Genomic DNA, 19,102 nt, shown 5'->3' with positions numbered 1-19,102 from the left:
CTGCGCCACAACTACTGAGCCTGCGCTCTAGAGCCCACGAGCCACAACTACTGAGCCCGTGTGCTGCAACTACTGAAGCCTACACGCCTAGAGCCCGTGCTCTGCAACAAGAGAAGCCACTGCAATGAAGAGTAGCCCCGGCTCGCCGCAACTAGAGAAAGCCCACACGCAGCAACGAAGACCCAACGCATCAAAAAAAACAAAAGTCAACAGGCAGCTTTCTTTTATTTATTTATTTTTGGCTGTGTTGGGTCTTCGTTGCTGCGTGCGGGCTTTCTCTAGTTGCGGCAAACGGGGACTATTCTTCATTGCGGTGCATGGACTTCTCATTGCAGTGGCTTCTCTTGTTGTGGAGCATGGGCTCTGGGCTCACAGGCTTCAGTAGTTGTAGCAGGCGGGCTCAGTAGTTGTGGCTCACGGGCTGTAGAGCACAGGCTGAGTAGTTGTGGCACATAGGCCTAGTTGCTCTGCGGCATGTGGGATCTTCCCAGACCACGGCTCGAACCTGTGTCCCTTGCATTGGCAGGCGGAATCTTAACAACTGCGCCACCAGGGAAGCCCCAGCAGGCAGCTTTCTATTGCACACTAGTGGACACTTAATTGTTGAAATCTGAATTCTGGGACAAGCTTGTTCTCTCACGAAACTGAGTGTTTGCTGTATTCAAACCCCAGTTGATTATAAAATACTGTTTGACATCTTCCTAGGGCCAAAGGTCAAAATTTACTATTTCTAGACAGTGTATAATCAATCTGAGACTATTTCAGTTCAAATAGCATTTAATAAACAACTTCTCTGTGCCAAAGACCTCTACTAGTCATTTGGGTTACAAAGATGAGTTGATAAGTCATAGCTCTGCCCTCAAGGAGTTTATAGTCTAGAGGGGAAATGCACTTGTAAAACATAATTATAGTACAGTTTAATATATGTACTGATAGGCATGTATAAAGACTCAATTCAAAAGGAGGCCAGAAAAGCTAAACTTGAAGATAGATCTGAGGAAATTATCCATAACTCAGTACAAAGAGATAGAGTTGGAAAATATGAGAGCTATTTTAGGAAACAAGAATTAAAAAGTCCAACATACATGTAAGAGGAGTTCCACGTGGAGAGAATAGAGAGAACCATAGATGTTGGATTGTAGTTGTGTAAGATGTTAACATCAAGGGGAGGACTGGGGGAAGAGTTCATGGACCTACCTGGACATTTCTTTGCAACCTACTGTGAGTCCATAATTATTTCAAAATTAAAAACATTTAACAGTAATTACTGAAAGACTATAAATAAGATGTGTAACTTCCTAGCCAGAAGAGTAGGGGAAAGAAAAGAATAAAGAAAACTCAGTCGTTTCAACAGGATTCAGGAAAAGAGAAATTAGAAAGCAAAGAAAAAGCAAGATAACTACAAACACAAAAAATATAGAAATAAAGGAAAATATATTTACAATCACAATAAACAAAATGGACTAACCTCCCCATCTGACAGAAAGTCTCAGGTTTTTTTTTTTAATCTAGTTATTTTCTATATATGAGAGACTTGACTGAAATATGATGCAGAAATGTTAAAGTGATGTGGAAAGTAGCAAATATCAAAAGAAAGCAGCTACAGTAATATCAGCTAAAATAGATTTTAAAGAAAAAACCTAATGATAAAAGGAACAATTACTGGGGGGGGGGTGGTGGTGTGATGAATTGGGAGATTGGGATTGACATGTGTACACTGATGTGTATAAAATGGATGACTAATAAGCAAAAAATAAATAAAAAATAAACATAAGTAAATAAATAAAAATAAAATTTTAAAAAAGGAACAATTAGCTGGGAAGATAAAACAATCCTGATCCTGTATACACCTAGGACTATAGTCTTAAAATATACAAATACATGTGTGAGTAGATTTTTAACATACCTCCCTAGGCAATTGATAGACAAAGCAATACAAAATTTAGTAAGAATATCAAAGATTTGAACAATGACTTAATGGAGATAGATAGATGAATGGATAGATAGATAGATAGGAAGGATATATAAAATGTATTAACTCAACTTTTAAATACTTTATTTTCAAACATACATGGAACACTTATAAACTTGACCCTACACCAGCAGGTCACAAAACAAATTCCAATTTACACTGTATAATAGGTCAAAAGCAAATGTTAATATACACACAGCGTATTTTCTGCCCACGACTCAGTAAAATTAGAAATTAGTAATAAAGTGATAATCGACACCTCATTCATTTAGAAATATTAAAAAACACATCTCTGAATAATATAAGGCTCAGATAAAAATGATGAGATAATCAGAAAATATTTAGAACTAAATACCAATGAAAACTGTACATGCCAAAACTATGCAGGCAGCTAAAACAGGGTGTACTTAGGGGGAAATGTAAAGCCCTATCTGCATGACAGAAAGAAACAGAAAAAGCTAATGAGTTAAGGGTCCAAATGAAGAAGATGAAAAAAAGAAAAACTGAGTAAACAAAATAGATAATAAAAATAAATCGAGGAAAGAAAGAAATATATTTGTATCAACTTCAGAAAAAAAAGTCACTTATCTCTGGGAGGAAGAAGAGACTGAAATAGAGCTAGTTACATTTGTAACATTTTATTTCTTTGGGCAAAAAAAAAGATGTAAATGCTTTGTGTTTTTAAAATTATTTTTGTATAACAACTTATTGAAATATAATTCACATATCATATAATCCACTCATTTAAATTGTACAGTTCACTGAGTTGTACAATCATTACCTCCAGCCTTTAGCTGTCATATGAACAATACTGGTATGTAAATTTGTGTACAAGCTTTTGTGTGGATATATGTTTTCATTTCTCTTGGATATATACCTCGGCATGGAATTGCTGAGTCAAATGGAAATTCCATGCTTAACTTTTTGAAGAACTTCCAGACTGTTTTCCAAAGTGGTTGCACCATTATATATTTCCATGAGCAGTGTTAGAGGGTTCTGATTTATCTACATCCTTACTAACACTTGTTATTATCTGACTTTTTGATTATAGCTATATTATTTGGTATGAAGTGGTATATCACTGTGGTTTTGATTTGCAATCCCTGATGACTAGTGATGTTGAACATCTTTTCAATGTACTTGTTAGCCATTTGTCTTCTTTGGAGAAAGGTCTATTCAGATCCTTTGCCCATTTTTAATTGAGTCATTTGTCTTTTTATTATTGCATTGTAAGTGTTCTTTATATAGTCTAGGTATAAGTCCCTTGCCAGATATATGATTTCCAAATATTTTCTCCCATTTTGTGGATTATCTTTTCACTTTCCTTGATAGTGTCCTTTGAAACAGAAAGTTTTTTAATAATAATGAGGTCCAATTATTTTTTCTTTGTTGCTTATGCTTTTGATGTCTTATCTATGGGAATCCATGGCCAAATCCAAGGTCACAAAGATTTACCCTTATGTTTTCTTCTGAGAACTTTATAGTTTGGGCTCCTACATTTAGGTCTTTTGGTTAATTTTGAGTTAATTTTTGTATATGTTATGAGATCAGCAGCTGTACCATTTTACATCCCCACCAACAATGAACTAGGGTTTCAATTTCTCCACATCCTTACCAACACTTGTTATTTTCTGTTGTTTTTTTTTAAATTGTAGCTCTCCTACTGGGTTTGAAGTGGTAGCTTATTGTGGTTTTGATTTGCATTTCCCTAATGATTAGTGCTATTGAGCATCTTTTCATGTGCCTATTGGCCATTTATATATCTTCTTTGAAGAAAAGTCTATTTGAGTTCTTTGACCATTTTTCAGTTGCATTGTTTATTTTTTTGTTGTTGAGTTGTAGGGATTCTTTATATATTCTATATATCAATCTTTATCAGATATATGATTTGCAAATATTTTCCGCCGTTGTGTGGGTTGCCTTTCACTCTGCTAATAGTGTCCTTTGGTGCACAAGAGATTTTAATCTTGATAAAGTCCAGCTTATCTATTTTTTCTTCTGTTGCCTGTGCTTTCCGTGTCATATCCAAGAAATCATTGCGAAATCCTGCTAACCAATTTCTAAACACTTGGCCTGGTGGTGTTTAAACTACTCAGTGAATCATTTAAAGAATTTTGAAGTAACTTATTTCTATTCAACAATTTACTTTTATAATTATAGAAGATTTTCATAATTATCCATTCAATCCCAAACTTCTTCTGGATTTTTATTTTCCTGATTACTGCCAAATGCAGTCAGTCAATTGTAAATCGAAAGCATGGAAATAGCACATTATATTATGATACAATTGTTCCCCATGAGGAATAGTGATCAAAATTAGTGCCAACTGCTTTTATTAGGAAAAGAAAATTCTTAACTGATTAAAGGCCATGGATATTATATATCAACTATTAAATGGGTTTTCAACTTTTCTGCTTCATTTTTTAGAAATACTGAATTTCACTTCAGTACATATAATGAAGTTCTAAAACTTCAAAGACATTTTGCATTCTGAAAAGGGTTCCTTGTGGTTGTAATGTTCATTTGAAATTCAAATAACTCCTTGGAATTTGAAGCTAGCTAGAAGTTATGTACTGTAGAAGAAGAAGGGAGAAGAGCCCTTCTATCATTGATAATTTTTACTGCTAGAAGATATTACATCTTTGTACCTAGATAGGAGCAGAATATGCATCTCTTGAAGTCATCAAATAATACATATGCTATCTATAGTGAAGATCTTGGGCAATGTGTCAGAACTAATTTTTTAACCTCTGTAGTTCTTGTTTTAAACCACTCTATGCTTTCTAAAGCAAGTATTTTTTTAAGCCCCTCATTTTTTTTTAAGTCTCTACATTTTATAGTAGATGATGTAGAAGACCCAATGGAAGTCTCAGACATGATTCCCTTCCCTCAGAGAATTTGCCATCTATTTATAGAGCCTAATGATACACCTGACAATATAAAAGAAGAAATAAGGGATGTTCACCATTTAGAGTCTGAGAAAGTAAAGATGGGCTGTGGTGTCTGAGAAGGTTGTAAGGAGGTAGAGCTCTGATGGCCAGGAGGGTGAGGTCTGATTGAAATGGGCTGAGGGAAGAAGATACTCTGTCTGAGTGAGAGGAATGACATGAGAAAAAGTATGACATCTGACTGGAGAAGTCAGGAGCCAGGTACCCAAGGTAGAGGGAGCACCTTAAAGTGTGCTGTGGACAATTGGATGGGTCAGATTGAGGACCGATTATGGGGAGCTGGTACAGTAGTTTTGTATTTAATATAGTTGTCTGTAGAGAGACATTGTGGGTTCTTGACCAGCAGAGTGGCGGGAAAATTTAGTCTGTCTCCAGTGAGGTTCATAGCAGTTTAGAGATAAAGGGATTTTGGGAAACACCTTATCCAACATCCCCTGTTTACTGAGGCCGGGGAGCTGAAATAACTTACTCAGTGTTGCCCATTAGAAAATAGCAGATCTGAATCTCAGGTTCATCCTTTAACCCCAAAGCCAATGATCTCTCTTTCATACCACAGTCTTCCAGAATATCTTAAGAGAAAGAAAAGAGGGAGAACAGAAATAATTATATAGTCCATACTTGAGGCAATGAACACCCCAATCAGAGAGGTTGCTGAGGAAATTGGCAGACAGGATAAATAGAAGCATCTTAGTGGGAAAAAGTCAGAACCTGATGACTATTTATTTTAGTGAATGAAGCACATATCTAGAGAATTCAGTAAAGGACTGAACTAGTTATAAAAAATAATATTTGACTAAAGTGAAAAATTAATCCTAATAAAACCATTATTCATATTCCAAGTGACCCTGGCAAACGGGTGCTAAGTAGATATTTGCTGAATGAATGAACAAATGAATGAATGTATCAACTTAAATTTTCATAGTTTTTTTGGTAAATATCTTACAAGTGCTATTTAAAGTACCATTTAAAGAAAACATTTTCTTTTATAGATTCACCTTTTTGGAGTTTTGCTGGCCATTTTAGGAAACTTGGTAATCAGCGTTTCCCTAAATATTCAGGTAAGAAGAAGCTTATTTTCCTAACTCTGTCGTTTGATCCAGGGACACATTATGACTTCAATGAGCCTCAGGCACTTTTGCCTTCTTGGACTTCCTCCTCCATTAAAGAAAGTATATCTTATGACCTCATTGATATAAAGACAAATATAATCCAGGCTAGATTGTGTCCATCTTTTTTCTTCTGATTTTAAGAGAAGTTAAATATTTTGTGAGCCTCTTAATAGTATTGTGTACCCCAGACCAGGCGCCTGTGAATTTGTATCACACTTAAAAAGATGCTCATATCTTAGCATAAGCCAAGATTTATTTTAATGTTCTACATTTTCTTATAGTACTTTTATTATTTTCTAAATAACTTCTGAAATTTTTAAAAAATTTTAAAGAAAAGATTTTAAAGTAATCTAAAATTGTACATACTTCTTAAGGAAGTAAATTCAGTTATCATAAAATCAATAGGGAAATAGAGCTTTATTTAATGGCCAGTTTTTCAGGAATTCATACATTTCCAATACAAAGAAATACTGAAACCAGATATAAATGAGTTCCCCCATCCCTCTGCTACCAGAGCTTTCTGCCCTGTTATGTTTATTGTGGTAGCAACTTCGACTCATAGATTTGAATCCCTTTTCCAAAGGTGTTTCTTTAGTAACTTATTATCTTTATTTCAGCATTTGAATTTTTTTGACAATCTAAAAGAAGTATTTTGGTGTGGTGGACTAAAAAGTCACTTAACTCCTTAACACACACTCTGTCTTTAGATAGTAACAGTGATAACAATGATATTTACTTCACAGAGTTGTTATGAGAATTAAGCAATATGTGAGAAGGCCCTTTAAACTATAAAATGCTATATCAGTATGATTCACTTCTGTTAATATGTTTGGAACAAACAGAAAACCATAATAATTGCTCTATAATAATCTGCAAATAAATTTAAAAGCCATGAAGCAATTTTATAGGACCAAAAATTTCAAGGCCAAGTTTTGGTTGGGTGGAAATATTTTCTTATTTACATCGTGATGTACTTCCAGAAATATTCGCATCTTCAGTTGGCGCACCAAGAACACCCAAGGCCACACTTCAAGAGCGTGCTGTGGTGGAGCGGCATCATACTGATGGCTGTGGGAGAGACAGGAAACTTTGCAGCCTATGGATTTGCCCCCATTACTCTCATTGCTCCATTAGGCTGTATGTCTGTTACAGGTGAGCCATTTTTCTGTGTTTTGACCAATAGAAATTTTAAGAGATCAAAATAGTTGGCAAAAAAAAATACAACTTAAACAACACATGCACAAAAGAAAAAAGTCATTTCCTGTTTTCTTAGCATGTTAACTTGGAACAAGTATACTACCAATTTCAGTTATTCACTGTCATGGTGCCACATGAACCACAAAGAAACTTGCATTTTGTAGCTGTAACATCTATGTTTCAAAGCCTGATTCCCAGTGTCTGAGTCTTAATAAATGAAATTAACAGTAGCAGAAAATGTTATACCATGCTTTTTAATCATTAATGAATTATCTTAAAGCATTTGTGATAAAATGTTATGTTTTCTTCATATGCTAAACTGACATTACACGTAGTTAGAGTCCTTGATGCCTGATCCATAGGTTAGCATCTCTTTTACATTAAGAATTAGAAATAAAAACAAATGGGACCTAATGAAACTGAAAAGCTCTTACACAGCAAAGGAACCATAAACAAGACGAAAAGACAATCCTCATAATGGGAGAAAATATTTGCCAATGAAGCAACTGACAAAGGAAAAAAGTATACAAGCAGCTCATGCAGCTCAATATCAAAAAGACAAACAACCCAATCCAAAAATGGGCAGAAGACCTAAAGAGACATTTCTCCAAAGAAGACATACAGACGGCCAACAAACACGTGAAAGGATGCTCAGCATCACTAATCATCAGAGAACTGCAAATCAAAACTACAATGAGGTATCACCTCACACCAGTCAGAATGGCCATCATCAAAAAATCTACAAACAATAAATGCTGGAGAGGGTGTGGAGAAAAGGGAACCTTCGTGCACTGTTGGTGGGAATGTAAATTGATACAGCCACTATGGAGAACACTATGGAGGTTCCTTAAAAAATTAAAAATAGAACTACCATATGACCCAGCCATCCCACTACTGGGCATATACCCTGAGAAAACCATAACTCAAGAAGAGTCACGTACCACAATGTTCATTGTAGCACTATTTACAATAGCCAGGACATGGAAGCAACCTAAGTGTCCATCAACAGATGAATGGATAAAGAAGATGTGGCACATATATGCAATGGAATATTACTCAGCCATAAAAAGAAATGAAATTGAGATTTGCAGTGAGGTGGATGGACTTAGAATCTGTCATACAGAGTGAAGTAAGTCAGAAAGAGAAAAGCAAATACCGTATGCTAGCACATATATATAGAATCTAAAAAAAAAAAAAAAGGTTCTGAAAAACCTAGGGGCAGGACAGGAATAAAGACACAGACATAGAGAATGGACTTAAGGACACAGAGAGGGGGAAGGGTAAACTGGGACGAAGTGAGAGAGTGGCATGGACATATATACACTACCAAATGTAAAATAGGTAGCTAGTGGGAAGCAGCCGCATAGCACAGGGAGATCAGCTCGGTGCTTTGTGACCACCTAGAGGGGTGGGATAGGGAGGGTGGGAGGGAGGGAGACGCAAGAGGGAAGAGATATGGGGATATATGTATATGTATAACTGATCCACTTTGTTATAAAGCAGAAACTAACACAACAATGTAAAGCAATTATACTCCAATAAAGATGTTAAAAAAAAAAAGAATTCGATATTGGTTATTCTACGTTACTATAAGAATGTGTAATCTTAGGGCTTCCCTGGTGACGCAGTGGTTAAGGATCCGCCTGCCAATGCAGGGGACACAGGTTCGATCCCTGGTCCGGGAAGATCCCACGTGCCATGGAGCAACTAAGCCCATGCACCACAACTACTAAGCCTGCGCTCTAGAGCCCGCGAGCCACAACTACTTGAGTCCGTGTGCCACAACTACAGAAGCCCGTGAACCTGGAGCCTGTGCTCCGCAACAAGAGAAGCCCGCGCACCACAAAGAAGAGTAGCCTCCGCTTGCCGCAACTGGAGAAAGTTCACGCACAGCAACAAAGACCCAACAAAGCCAAAAATTAAAAAAAAAGAAAAAAAACATAAATAAATTTAAAAAAAGAAAGAATGTATAATTTTACAGTAATGTCACAATTATCCTACTTTCAAAATTTGTATGACTTACTAAATACATTTAGAAAAGAAAATATGAGACGTTGGTAAAGACTAAAAAAAAAAAGCAAAAATTACTGCTAAAAAAGAGAACAAAATCTCTAAGCCATGTTAAAATCAATAAAATCTTTTGAGTTTCACTCTTTAGCTGCTGCTATGGAAACAGCATGTTTCTATGTTTCTGTGAATTTGCAATCTTCATTGAAATAGAAACAAGTTGATGGCTATTGTCTGGTAGCAACTAGATCAAGCATAATGTGCACCCACATATCCCAATTGTAATATTTCTCCTAAAAATTATATGATAGTCTTAAAAAAAAAAGCATAGTTTAAACTGAAATAATGTATACTCAAAGAGAATTTTATTTCATTTTGAAAGTAGTTTCCCCTTCTTAATAATTTAAAATATCTTATTTAAAATACTTTCATGATGTACAATAGTAGAATAGTTAGCAAAGAACACTTTTGGCTTTCAAGAAATTGTTCAGTTAAAATCACCCTACTCTGAATAGGCACACAATTTATGTAATCTTTTGACTTTTTTTTCTTTTGTTTTTTTCATTTGACATTTTTAACATTTAGATAAAATCAGCAATTTGAGGATATCTTATCTTCTATTTACTACTGCACATACCGCGTACATGGACATTCTGGATGTCTTTTTCTTCTCAAAATTTGAGAAATAATAGATAAAAGGTATTGTTACATTGTCACCTTGGGACCTCTACAGGCCCCAGTTGTTCTGAAAATGTTGTATTATTTTTCACAGTGAGTATCTGTTTAGAGGTGATCTTTAGTTTCGTTTCTTATTCTGCTTCATGCTCAGTTTCTATGCAATGTCCAAAGACAAAAGTGTCCGTGCAGATCAAACAGATGCCTGGGGGGGGGGGAGGGTTGAGTGTGTGAGCCACATTGTACTGAAATTCTCCATTTACCTCTAGTCCCCCAGTCCTGGGAAAACTTTTTTCTGGGAATGAGAAGAAAAGGGCCATTCCAACTAACACAAAGAAAGGGGGATGTGCTAGATTTATTATAAAGATCAGCGATCTCACAGAAATGAAATATTAGCCAGACCTCTTGGGACCTGAAGTGAGAATTCGGAAATTGCCAGAGATGAAGGGCCAGCCTTGATACTCCTCCTAGACCTTCAATGAAGACGCCTGTGAAGCTGCTCATTTTGGCATAACTTGCTCGAAACTCTCATTAATAACGGGAAGTTTTAAGTTTAACCACCTTCCCCTTGGACAGTGACCTGTCCTCCCCAAACTCCCTGAGGGGAGGGGGCAGTCCACCCACCTTCAAACTTGGAGATGGGCTTTTCTCAATGCTACAGATCATTTTTCTTTGTCTGCTCCTAGCCTGGATTAATGTTTCAACTATAGAACATTTTTAGCAACCTCCCTCTCTGCCCATTTAAAATGATTCCAAGAAGTAAACTTATAGCCTCAAACATAAATTGTTTCCTGCTTTACAATCTTTGCAAACAGTAATATATGCTCATACGTAACATTCTCACAGCACTCTTGCACTGAATTTAGGTCACTGTGCAATGCTGTGGGAGGGTGAGGGATGCTGGTGATTGAGAATTTTCCCCAGAACAACCCCCTACCACTTTTATAACTCTTCATGAAGATTCTAGAAACTCTAGAAAACTTGAAGCAAAAGGGACAGTATTTTTTAATAAATACGTTATCTTACGGCTATGTCTACAGATGAGGCAGAAGAGTGTCTACACGTTACTGAGCTAGAAATTTTATTTTCCCTATGATTTCTTGGGAGCTTCAAGAAAGAAATCAAACCTTTCTTTGAATTTTTTTTTTTTTTAGAGATAACGTCTGTTGCAGTGTTGCATGAGGGATTGCATATTCTTTTCTGGCTTTCAAATTTTGAAAAGGAAGAAAAATAAGCAAGGAAGAAAACTGAAGTCCAGAACAGTTTTTTAAAAGTTTTAGCTCTTAAGTCTGAGTGAAGGAACTTTCTTCCATTTTCCTCATTCTCCTTGGGCAGCCTGGTTCATACCAACACACTGTGTTCCTTTTCTCCTCTCCAGAAGTAAGGATAAATTGTGAGTCACCATCTCACTACATCCAGGCTGCTAATATTGTCAGTCCCACTGTTTTGTCTTACATAATCAAAATTCCTCCTCCCTTTGTACACTTCATTGGAACAGATTTTTTTTTTTGTCTTTTTTTTTTTTTTAGGACTAGCACTACAGTAAGCACCATGGATATTTCAGTTCTCACTCTACCCACGTTCCTGCCTTGAACCATCTTCCTTTCTATTCTTTCTTTCCCTCTATCTGTGTGGCCTGCTGCTCTACACTGACATGCTTACCTGGAGACAGCATTTCTCAAGCACTAGTTTTACTGATGGTTTCATAGGTGTTCTAAGAAACAAAGAATTCTGTAAGCAAACAGGTTTCCACAATATTGGATTTAAAATGTGACACAGGTTTTGTTAGTGGAGGACTTCTTGAGGCCCTGGAATGGGCCCAGGCATGCTGTCAGTCTTTCATAGGCAGATGCAGTAAGCCACCTTTCCCAAACCTATTGTCCACAAGGTGCCTTTATAAGAAGTATCTCAAGGGACAACAGTTTTGCAGAAAACCCTTTAGAGTTCTTCAAGCAATGCTCACAAGCAGTCACAGCATCCTAGAGACTCAAACAGGGTAGATAGCTGGCCGGTGCCTGCAGTGGGGGGTGGATAATGGGCAGTGATCCTGGTGTATAGGCAGATCTGAATTCCCAAGCCTGGGTCCAGCTTTTGGAGAAAGAGGATCAGAGCCCTTGTATCCCCTTATATATTCACCCTCTTTTTCTCACTGAAGGGCTTCCTCAGTGAATAATAGGGCAAAAGCTTATTCTGACTAAAATGCTGGTTATATGCTGGCAGTCTGATTAATTCTAGATTTTGACTTGTGTTTGTTTTTCCATTAATTAAGAAAGCTTAAGAGATGGTTTTTCAATTTCGTCTAAAGCCTCGGGTGGATACTCTTCTACAGGGCAGTAGAATGGTGAAGAGCGCAAAGCTCTAGGACCACACTGCCAGCCTTCAGATCTCAGCTCTGCCCCTGGAAAGCTCTGCGACCTTGGGCAAGTTATTTAAATGGGAATATGCCTCAGCTCCCTAATCTGTAAAGTGGGGATACAAATAGTTCTTACCTCAGAAGTTGTCATGGGGAACAATTGAGTAAACACAAACACTTAAGAACGGTGTAGGATACATAGTGCAGTGTTGGATACATAGTGCAGTGACAACTAGCCATTGTCACTGTGATTTATAATCATTATTAAAAAGAAACAAATTACCTTATTCTTTTTTTGAATTTATTTATTTAATTTATTTATTTTTGGCTGCGTTGGGTCTTCATTGCTGCGCGAAGACTTTCTCTAGTTGCGGTGAACGGGGGCTACCCTTTGTTGCGGTGCACGGGCTCCTCAGTGCAGTGGCTTCTCTTCTTGGGGAGCTCGGGTTCTAGGCACGCGGCCTTCAGTAGTTGTGCCTCATGCGCTCTAGAGCACAGGCTCAGTAGTTGTGGCGCATGGGCTTAGTTGCTCTGCAGCATGTAGGATCTTCCTGGGCCAGGGCTCGAACCCATGTGCCCTGCATTGGCAGGCGGATTCTTAACCACTGCGCCACCAGGGAAGTCTGTTATTCTTTATAACAGAGTTTACTTCCATGCTCCTGAAGGTGACTGGTGGTTAAATTATCTAAAATGGATGAACCACTTCAAGAAATGCTTTTTATTGTTCTTATCCATGCAGTAATTAATTCTCAGGGAGCAGAAATGTGGGCTTTTCACAGCTCATTTGTTCAGCCATTAAGCAGCATTTACCCTTTGACTTCTCCACATATTCCCCACCAAAACGTGTTGGAAAATACCAAAATTTCCAAATAACCTACCAATACCAATACATTTAAAAAACAGACACAGAAATTTGTCCAAGGAAAAACATAGCAGTCTGAGACATGCGTGCAACTTTCTGTCTTCTTGCTCTGGCTTCAAAGCACTTTTGTTCACTTGCTAATTAACTTCAGAGAGGCTTTCAGGTCTAACTGCAATTTGAGAAAGTGTTTTCTGAGAAACTAGTTATTATACCAGAAATCCAATAAAAAGAAATAAGTTGGATATTCTGAGGAGTTTGTAATAAAATTTTAAACTACTGCTAATCTTTCCTGTCCCACTTCCCCAGGAGGCCTTTCTGGGCTTCTACACTAAATTAAACAGGCTTATTCTCTCCCCCCTACACGGGCCCTCTGCTCAGCTATTTGGTGCCTTTTTGTGAATTAGAAAAAGGCATCCTTTCTCATGATACTCTATTTCTGTCTTTCTGTCTGCAAATTATCATAATACAATAATTTCATTAGAGCAGGACACTCTGGTGCCATCTGTCAGAAAATTGTCCTGAGAAATATACAAGTCACCAAGATCTGACATGTGGATGATGCCCCCTCAGGTGTAGTGTATTTGTGCAGTGCACAACCTGCTCGACTGCATGTAGCAGCCTTGACCCTATACTTCCCCTTTGGCAACTCTCATCATGTTCACAATGACCTATTTAATGCATTCTGGCCATTCAGCTGAGACCCAGGAGACTGGTGACTGTGTGTGCCTGCTGTCTGCTCTTTCCGGGAGAGCATGGTGCAGGAAATCACACAATACAGTGTCACAGAATTGGTTTGAATTTGAATTATGATAAAATGAGGATTGGGCATTCTGGGATGCTCTGTTCTAGGATGCTGGACGAGAAGCGTTCTGTTCTGTTCTAGGGTGTTGTTTAAAAGATTTCAATTCCCAGTGAAGCACAATGGCTAAACATTTCATTGCAAACAACTTGTGAATACTCACTCCTGTAAATATTTAAAGGTTTATTAAGCTTGTCCTTTGGGGTGTCGAGTTATATTATTTGTGTATCTACAAAGCATGACTTTACATTTAATGTTTTCGTTTTTCTGTTCATCGCCATGACTGTGATCTGTGCTGTGCGTCAGCATTGAGAGGATTAAAAATAATAAAGTTATCAACAGTCCAAAGAATTGAAGCCACAAAAAATTAAAGGAGGTTCGTGGTAGACCTTTCTCAGCATAAAACTGACTTGGCTAGGGGTGGCAAAGGAATGGGATATGAAGGGAAATTGTTGCAGGGGCAGGGAGGGTGGGAGAAATAAAACGTAATAGAGGACTTCCCTGGTGGCGCAGTGGTTAAGAATCTGCCTACCAATGCAGGGCACATGGGTTCAAGCCCTGGTCCGGGAAGATCCCACATGCCGCAGAGCAGCTAAGCCCTTGAGCCACAACTGCTGAGCCCACGTGCCACAACTACTGAAGCCCACGTGCCTAGAGCCCATGATCCACAATAAAAGAAGCCACAGCAATGAGAAGCCCATGCACCGCAACGAAGAGCAGCCCCTGCTCACTGCAACTAGAGAAAGCCCACACGCAGCAACGAAGACCCAACACAGTCAAAAATAAATAAATAAATTTATTAAAAAAAACAAAACAAAACAAATGTGATGGACATTTTTCAGTTCTATACCTCTGAGTATATTGATTTAAAGTAATTAGAAAAGAGTTCAGAGAATATATCACCTTTTTCCAAGTTAAATTCAGGCAACAGTTTAGAAATAGTTAAAGATAAGAAACTAATATTGAATGAGCGTCCACCTTGCCAGGTACTGTATGAAACATACAACCTTGTTATTTTACTTAATTACTGCCCAGATGAATAGAAGTGAGTAATAAGTAGGTTAAATTTGAGATGAATTATATGAGATCAAACACTTGGAATTTTATATGGAATGATAAAATTAATAGCAGTGAGGTCTCCTTGGCCCTGGAATAATTTCCTAAGAGAAGTAGTCACCCTGTGACTGGGCTAATTTGAATTAAGGCTGGAAAGCTGACTGCACTGAGAGAATGAGGCAGATGACTGGTAAGTCTTTTCCATCTCTCATTTTCCCTAACATGCTGGCTTTTGCTCAAATTGAAATTCATGATGTGGAATATACGTTGTTTCATGTATTTCTGTGTGCCATTATGAAGCTGTAAGCTGAAATGTGTCTGTATTCCATTAAATGATGGTCATAGCACAGCCAGAAAGCCCTGGTGAGGCCTTTTGGAATTCCAGAGAAGTCATCTCAAGCAGAAACTTTGGTCTCCAAGATTTTTATTAGAAACAAATGAAAGAAAACATAAACAGGCCAATGAGCGAGTGACCTGTAGTGTTCCACAAACCTCGATGCTGTGGATTCTCTCAGTCCTTTAGCGCCCTGTGCTTGGTGCCAGCCTGGATGAAGTCATTGGAGCTCTAAACCTCACGGGCTGCCTGTGATAGTGGCACTTTACACGGACGTTTATTTTAATGTTGGAAATATGCAGAAAATATCCCTTTTCTCAGTGGCTTGCTGGGTTGTCTGCCTTAGCACATTTGTCTCAAAACCAGCCTAAATAAAATGTGTGAAATAAATCTCTGAAGTTCTCATTTTGTGTCTGCTCATGCACTCTCAGCTGAAAGCATTCCTAAAACCTAAAAAACTTTATTTGAAACATCTTTTCCACCCATCCTTATTTTCTGAGAACGCCACAGTGTATTTCTAAAGAAATTGCTAATGATGATGTAATGCACTATTACATTTATAATACAGAGTTAATCCTGTCAGTGACAGTAGTTTTACTTTTTTGGACTCCTTTCAATTTAATCACTAATGTACGTCAAGAAAAATGTAGAAAAGAAAAGATTGGGTTTCCCTGGTGGCACAGTGGTTAAGAATCCGCCTGCCTGTGCAGGGGACATGGGTTCGAGCCCTGGTCCGGGAAGATCCCACATGCTGCAGAGCAACTAAGCCCATGTGCCACAATTACTGGGCCTGCGCTGTAGAGCCCGTGCACCACAACTACTGAGCCTGCGCTCTAGAGCCTGCGAGCCACAACTACTGAAGCCCGTACACCTAGAGCCCGTGCTCCACAACAAAGAGAAGCCACCACTATGAGAAGCCCACGCACCACAACGAAGTGTAGGCCCCGCTTGCTGCAACTAGAGAAAGCAAGGAAGACCCAACGCAGCCAAAAGTAAATAAATAAATAAATTTATTAAAGAAAAAAGAAAAGATTATTGTTCATAATCCAGGTCAATTTCCTCATTTGAAATTATGCACTTTACCTACAATTTCATTATCTTCAATAAATGACAATAGCAATTTTTTTCCCTTTTTAAAATTGAGGTATAGTTAATTTACAATGTTGTGTTAATTTCAAGTGTACAGCAAAGAGATTTAGTTATATATACATAATATATACGTATTTTTTTCAGACTCATTTCCATTATAGGTTATTACAAGATATTAAGTATAGTTCCCTGTGCTATACAGTAGGTCCTTGTTGTTTACCTGTTTTATATATCGTAGTGTGTACATGTTAATCCCAAACTCCTAATTTATCTCTCCTACCCCCTGCCCCCTGTTATTCCTTTTGGTAACCACAAATTTGTTTTCTATGTCTGTGAATCTATTTCTGTTTTATAAATAAGTTCTTTTGTATCATTTTTTTTAGATTCCACAAATAAGTGATAACATATAATATTTGTCTTTCTGTGTCTGATTTACTTCACTTAATTTGATAATCTCTAGGTCCATCCATGTTGCTTCAAATGGCATTATTTCATTCTTTCTATGGCTGAGTAATATTCCATTGTATATATATACCACATCTTCTTTATCCATTCATGTTGATGGACATTTAGGTTGCTTCCATGTCTTGTCTATTGTGAATAGTGCTGCTATGAACATGGGTGTGCACGTATCTCTTTGAATTATAGTTTCGTCTGGAAGTATGCCCAGGAGTGGGATTGATGGATCACATGGCAACTCTATTTTTAGTTTTTAAGAAACCTCCATACTGTTCTCCATAGCGGCTGCACCAATTTACATTCCCATCAACAGTGTAGGAGGGTAGGAGGCTTCCTTTTTCTCCACACCCTCTAGCTATTTTTTAATTAACATGAATTACTGGACACTTTCATTCCTGCCAATATGGATGGTGGGACAACTTTTCTCTCTATAAAGAAACATTTTTCAAAGTGTCACATCCTCAGATTTTCAAATCCTAATTCCATGGAATTCACTGTAATTGACATACTTTTCCCCTCCAATTGTACAACTAACGGGGAACCGTCGTTTTGTAGAAGTCAGTACCTCAAAACGGCTAGAGTTGATTGAGCCCATGAGCACACTCAACGCGTCCACGTGTTTGAAGCTTGATTGTGACTGACATGAAAGTGCTTTTGTGGTTTGCTTTTTAGCAGTACAATAAAGTTGCCATTATAAGTGGTCAGAAACCACAAGCCAGATATTTACATGTGAGGATCTGTTTGTAGCATTATTATATAAATATGTTCTTTTCATGTCATGGGTTCTTTTTTTTTATAAAAGAGTGCTTTCTTTACTACTTTGTCTTCTACTTTCCTATATTATAAACATATACCCTGCTTTCTCTTCAGATCATAGAGGTTAAACAATAACTTGAATATCCAGGCAGTAAAATTGATGACATTTTCATTTGCAGACTAGATCAGAGTTTACAAACTGGTGGCCTGTAGACCAGATCTGGCCACTGTTGTGTTTTGCTTGGCTCAAAGAATGTATTTTAAAAATACAAATTAATTTCCCATGTTTAAAAATTGGATAGTGATACACAAAAACTGGATTTTTGTCTTAAAGTATCAGATTTGGTAACACTGGACTTGCAGTTGGCTAGGGCTGAATTCTGACTGCCACCTTTCACTAATCTTGTGTATGCCAGGTCACCACCGCTCCACAGCCCCTCATCGCCACAGCCCACCACCCTCATTATTCTTTCTTCTTTAGAGGATTACCTAACTGGCCCCTGGAGGCATTTGAGTTTGTGACCTGTGGACCAAAGGTTTTTTTCTTTCCAGCTTTATCAGATAAGAATATCATATCCATAATCACATTTAAGTAAGGTGTAATTGAGTTTTAAAACTTTGGGTTAAATTTGTCTTTTTAGAGGTGGTCATAAAAGGGTAAAACATGGAAGGAAGTAAATAAATGTGAACAAACTCGTTTAAAAATAGCCATACCATAACACATTTAAATAGTTACTGAAGTCTCTTCTGTGCTCTTCAAACTTTAATAAAAAAATTATTATCTGGAGAGAAAGGGAATTTAAGTAATAGGTGCACATATATCTTAATGTTGAAAATGGAAAAAAGGAATGCCAATTTACCTGTTACTCTACAGACACAAAAATCTAAACTCACATGTAAAAGTCTACCCTTGAGTGTCATTGCTAACATATAGAAAGTTGATGCTTAACTTCTGGTCTACTAATCCCCATTAGTAGCTATTACAGAAGATAATCTAAATCAAGTTTGTACATCCTATCTCAACTCTCATATGCCAACTCTTGACCACATTAAGGTAAGTAGCTCTTCTATAATTACAGCCAGCTCTTGTGATGTCAGAGTGGAGGTGAATGAAGGAGAAACGAAGGTTTATTCCTACATAGATCAGGAAGCATTAGGGAGCTCAGCGTCAGGGCACATGTCTACCCTTGGGACTGGCACCTCCCCTATGCCTAGACCTGGTTCAGCTGAAGCCACGGGGATCTTGCTAGGCCTCTATCTGTTTTCATCTAGAAATCCGAATCAGAATGCCCAAGTGTAAGTTTCGTTGCATCAACCTTGACAGGAAATCGTCTCCATTCTGGTTGTTAAACCAAGTGACATTTAATGGCTGAAAAGAGTATAGATGACTCACCAGTAGGAGTCAGTCCATTATAATTGTTGCTGAGATTCTCCTGACCATAAAGTATTATGATGAAGGCCAAGTGACTACCTTAATACACTGCCC

General features: G+C 37.6%; 1 protein-coding gene across 4 annotated transcripts in view; it reads left to right on the top strand.

Moving 5' to 3' along the window:
• Positions 1-19,102, top strand: part of NIPAL2 (NIPA like domain containing 2) — a 74,158-nt gene that overhangs the window by 14,070 nt on the left and 40,986 nt on the right. For all 4 annotated transcript variants that reach the window (XM_073794619.1, XM_073794618.1, XM_073794620.1 and 1 more), the window contains exons 2-3: positions 5,910-5,978; positions 7,010-7,181. In XM_073794619.1, coding sequence (XP_073650720.1) covers positions 5,910-5,978; positions 7,010-7,181 — 241 coding nt within the window. The remainder of the gene's footprint in view (positions 1-5,909; positions 5,979-7,009; positions 7,182-19,102) is intronic.

The sequence above is a fragment of the Tursiops truncatus genome, chromosome 17 (assembly GCF_011762595.2).
Source record: "Tursiops truncatus isolate mTurTru1 chromosome 17, mTurTru1.mat.Y, whole genome shotgun sequence".
Classification (NCBI taxonomy): domain Eukaryota; kingdom Metazoa; phylum Chordata; class Mammalia; order Artiodactyla; family Delphinidae; genus Tursiops; species Tursiops truncatus.
This window is presented reverse-complemented; position numbering and strand designations above follow the sequence as displayed.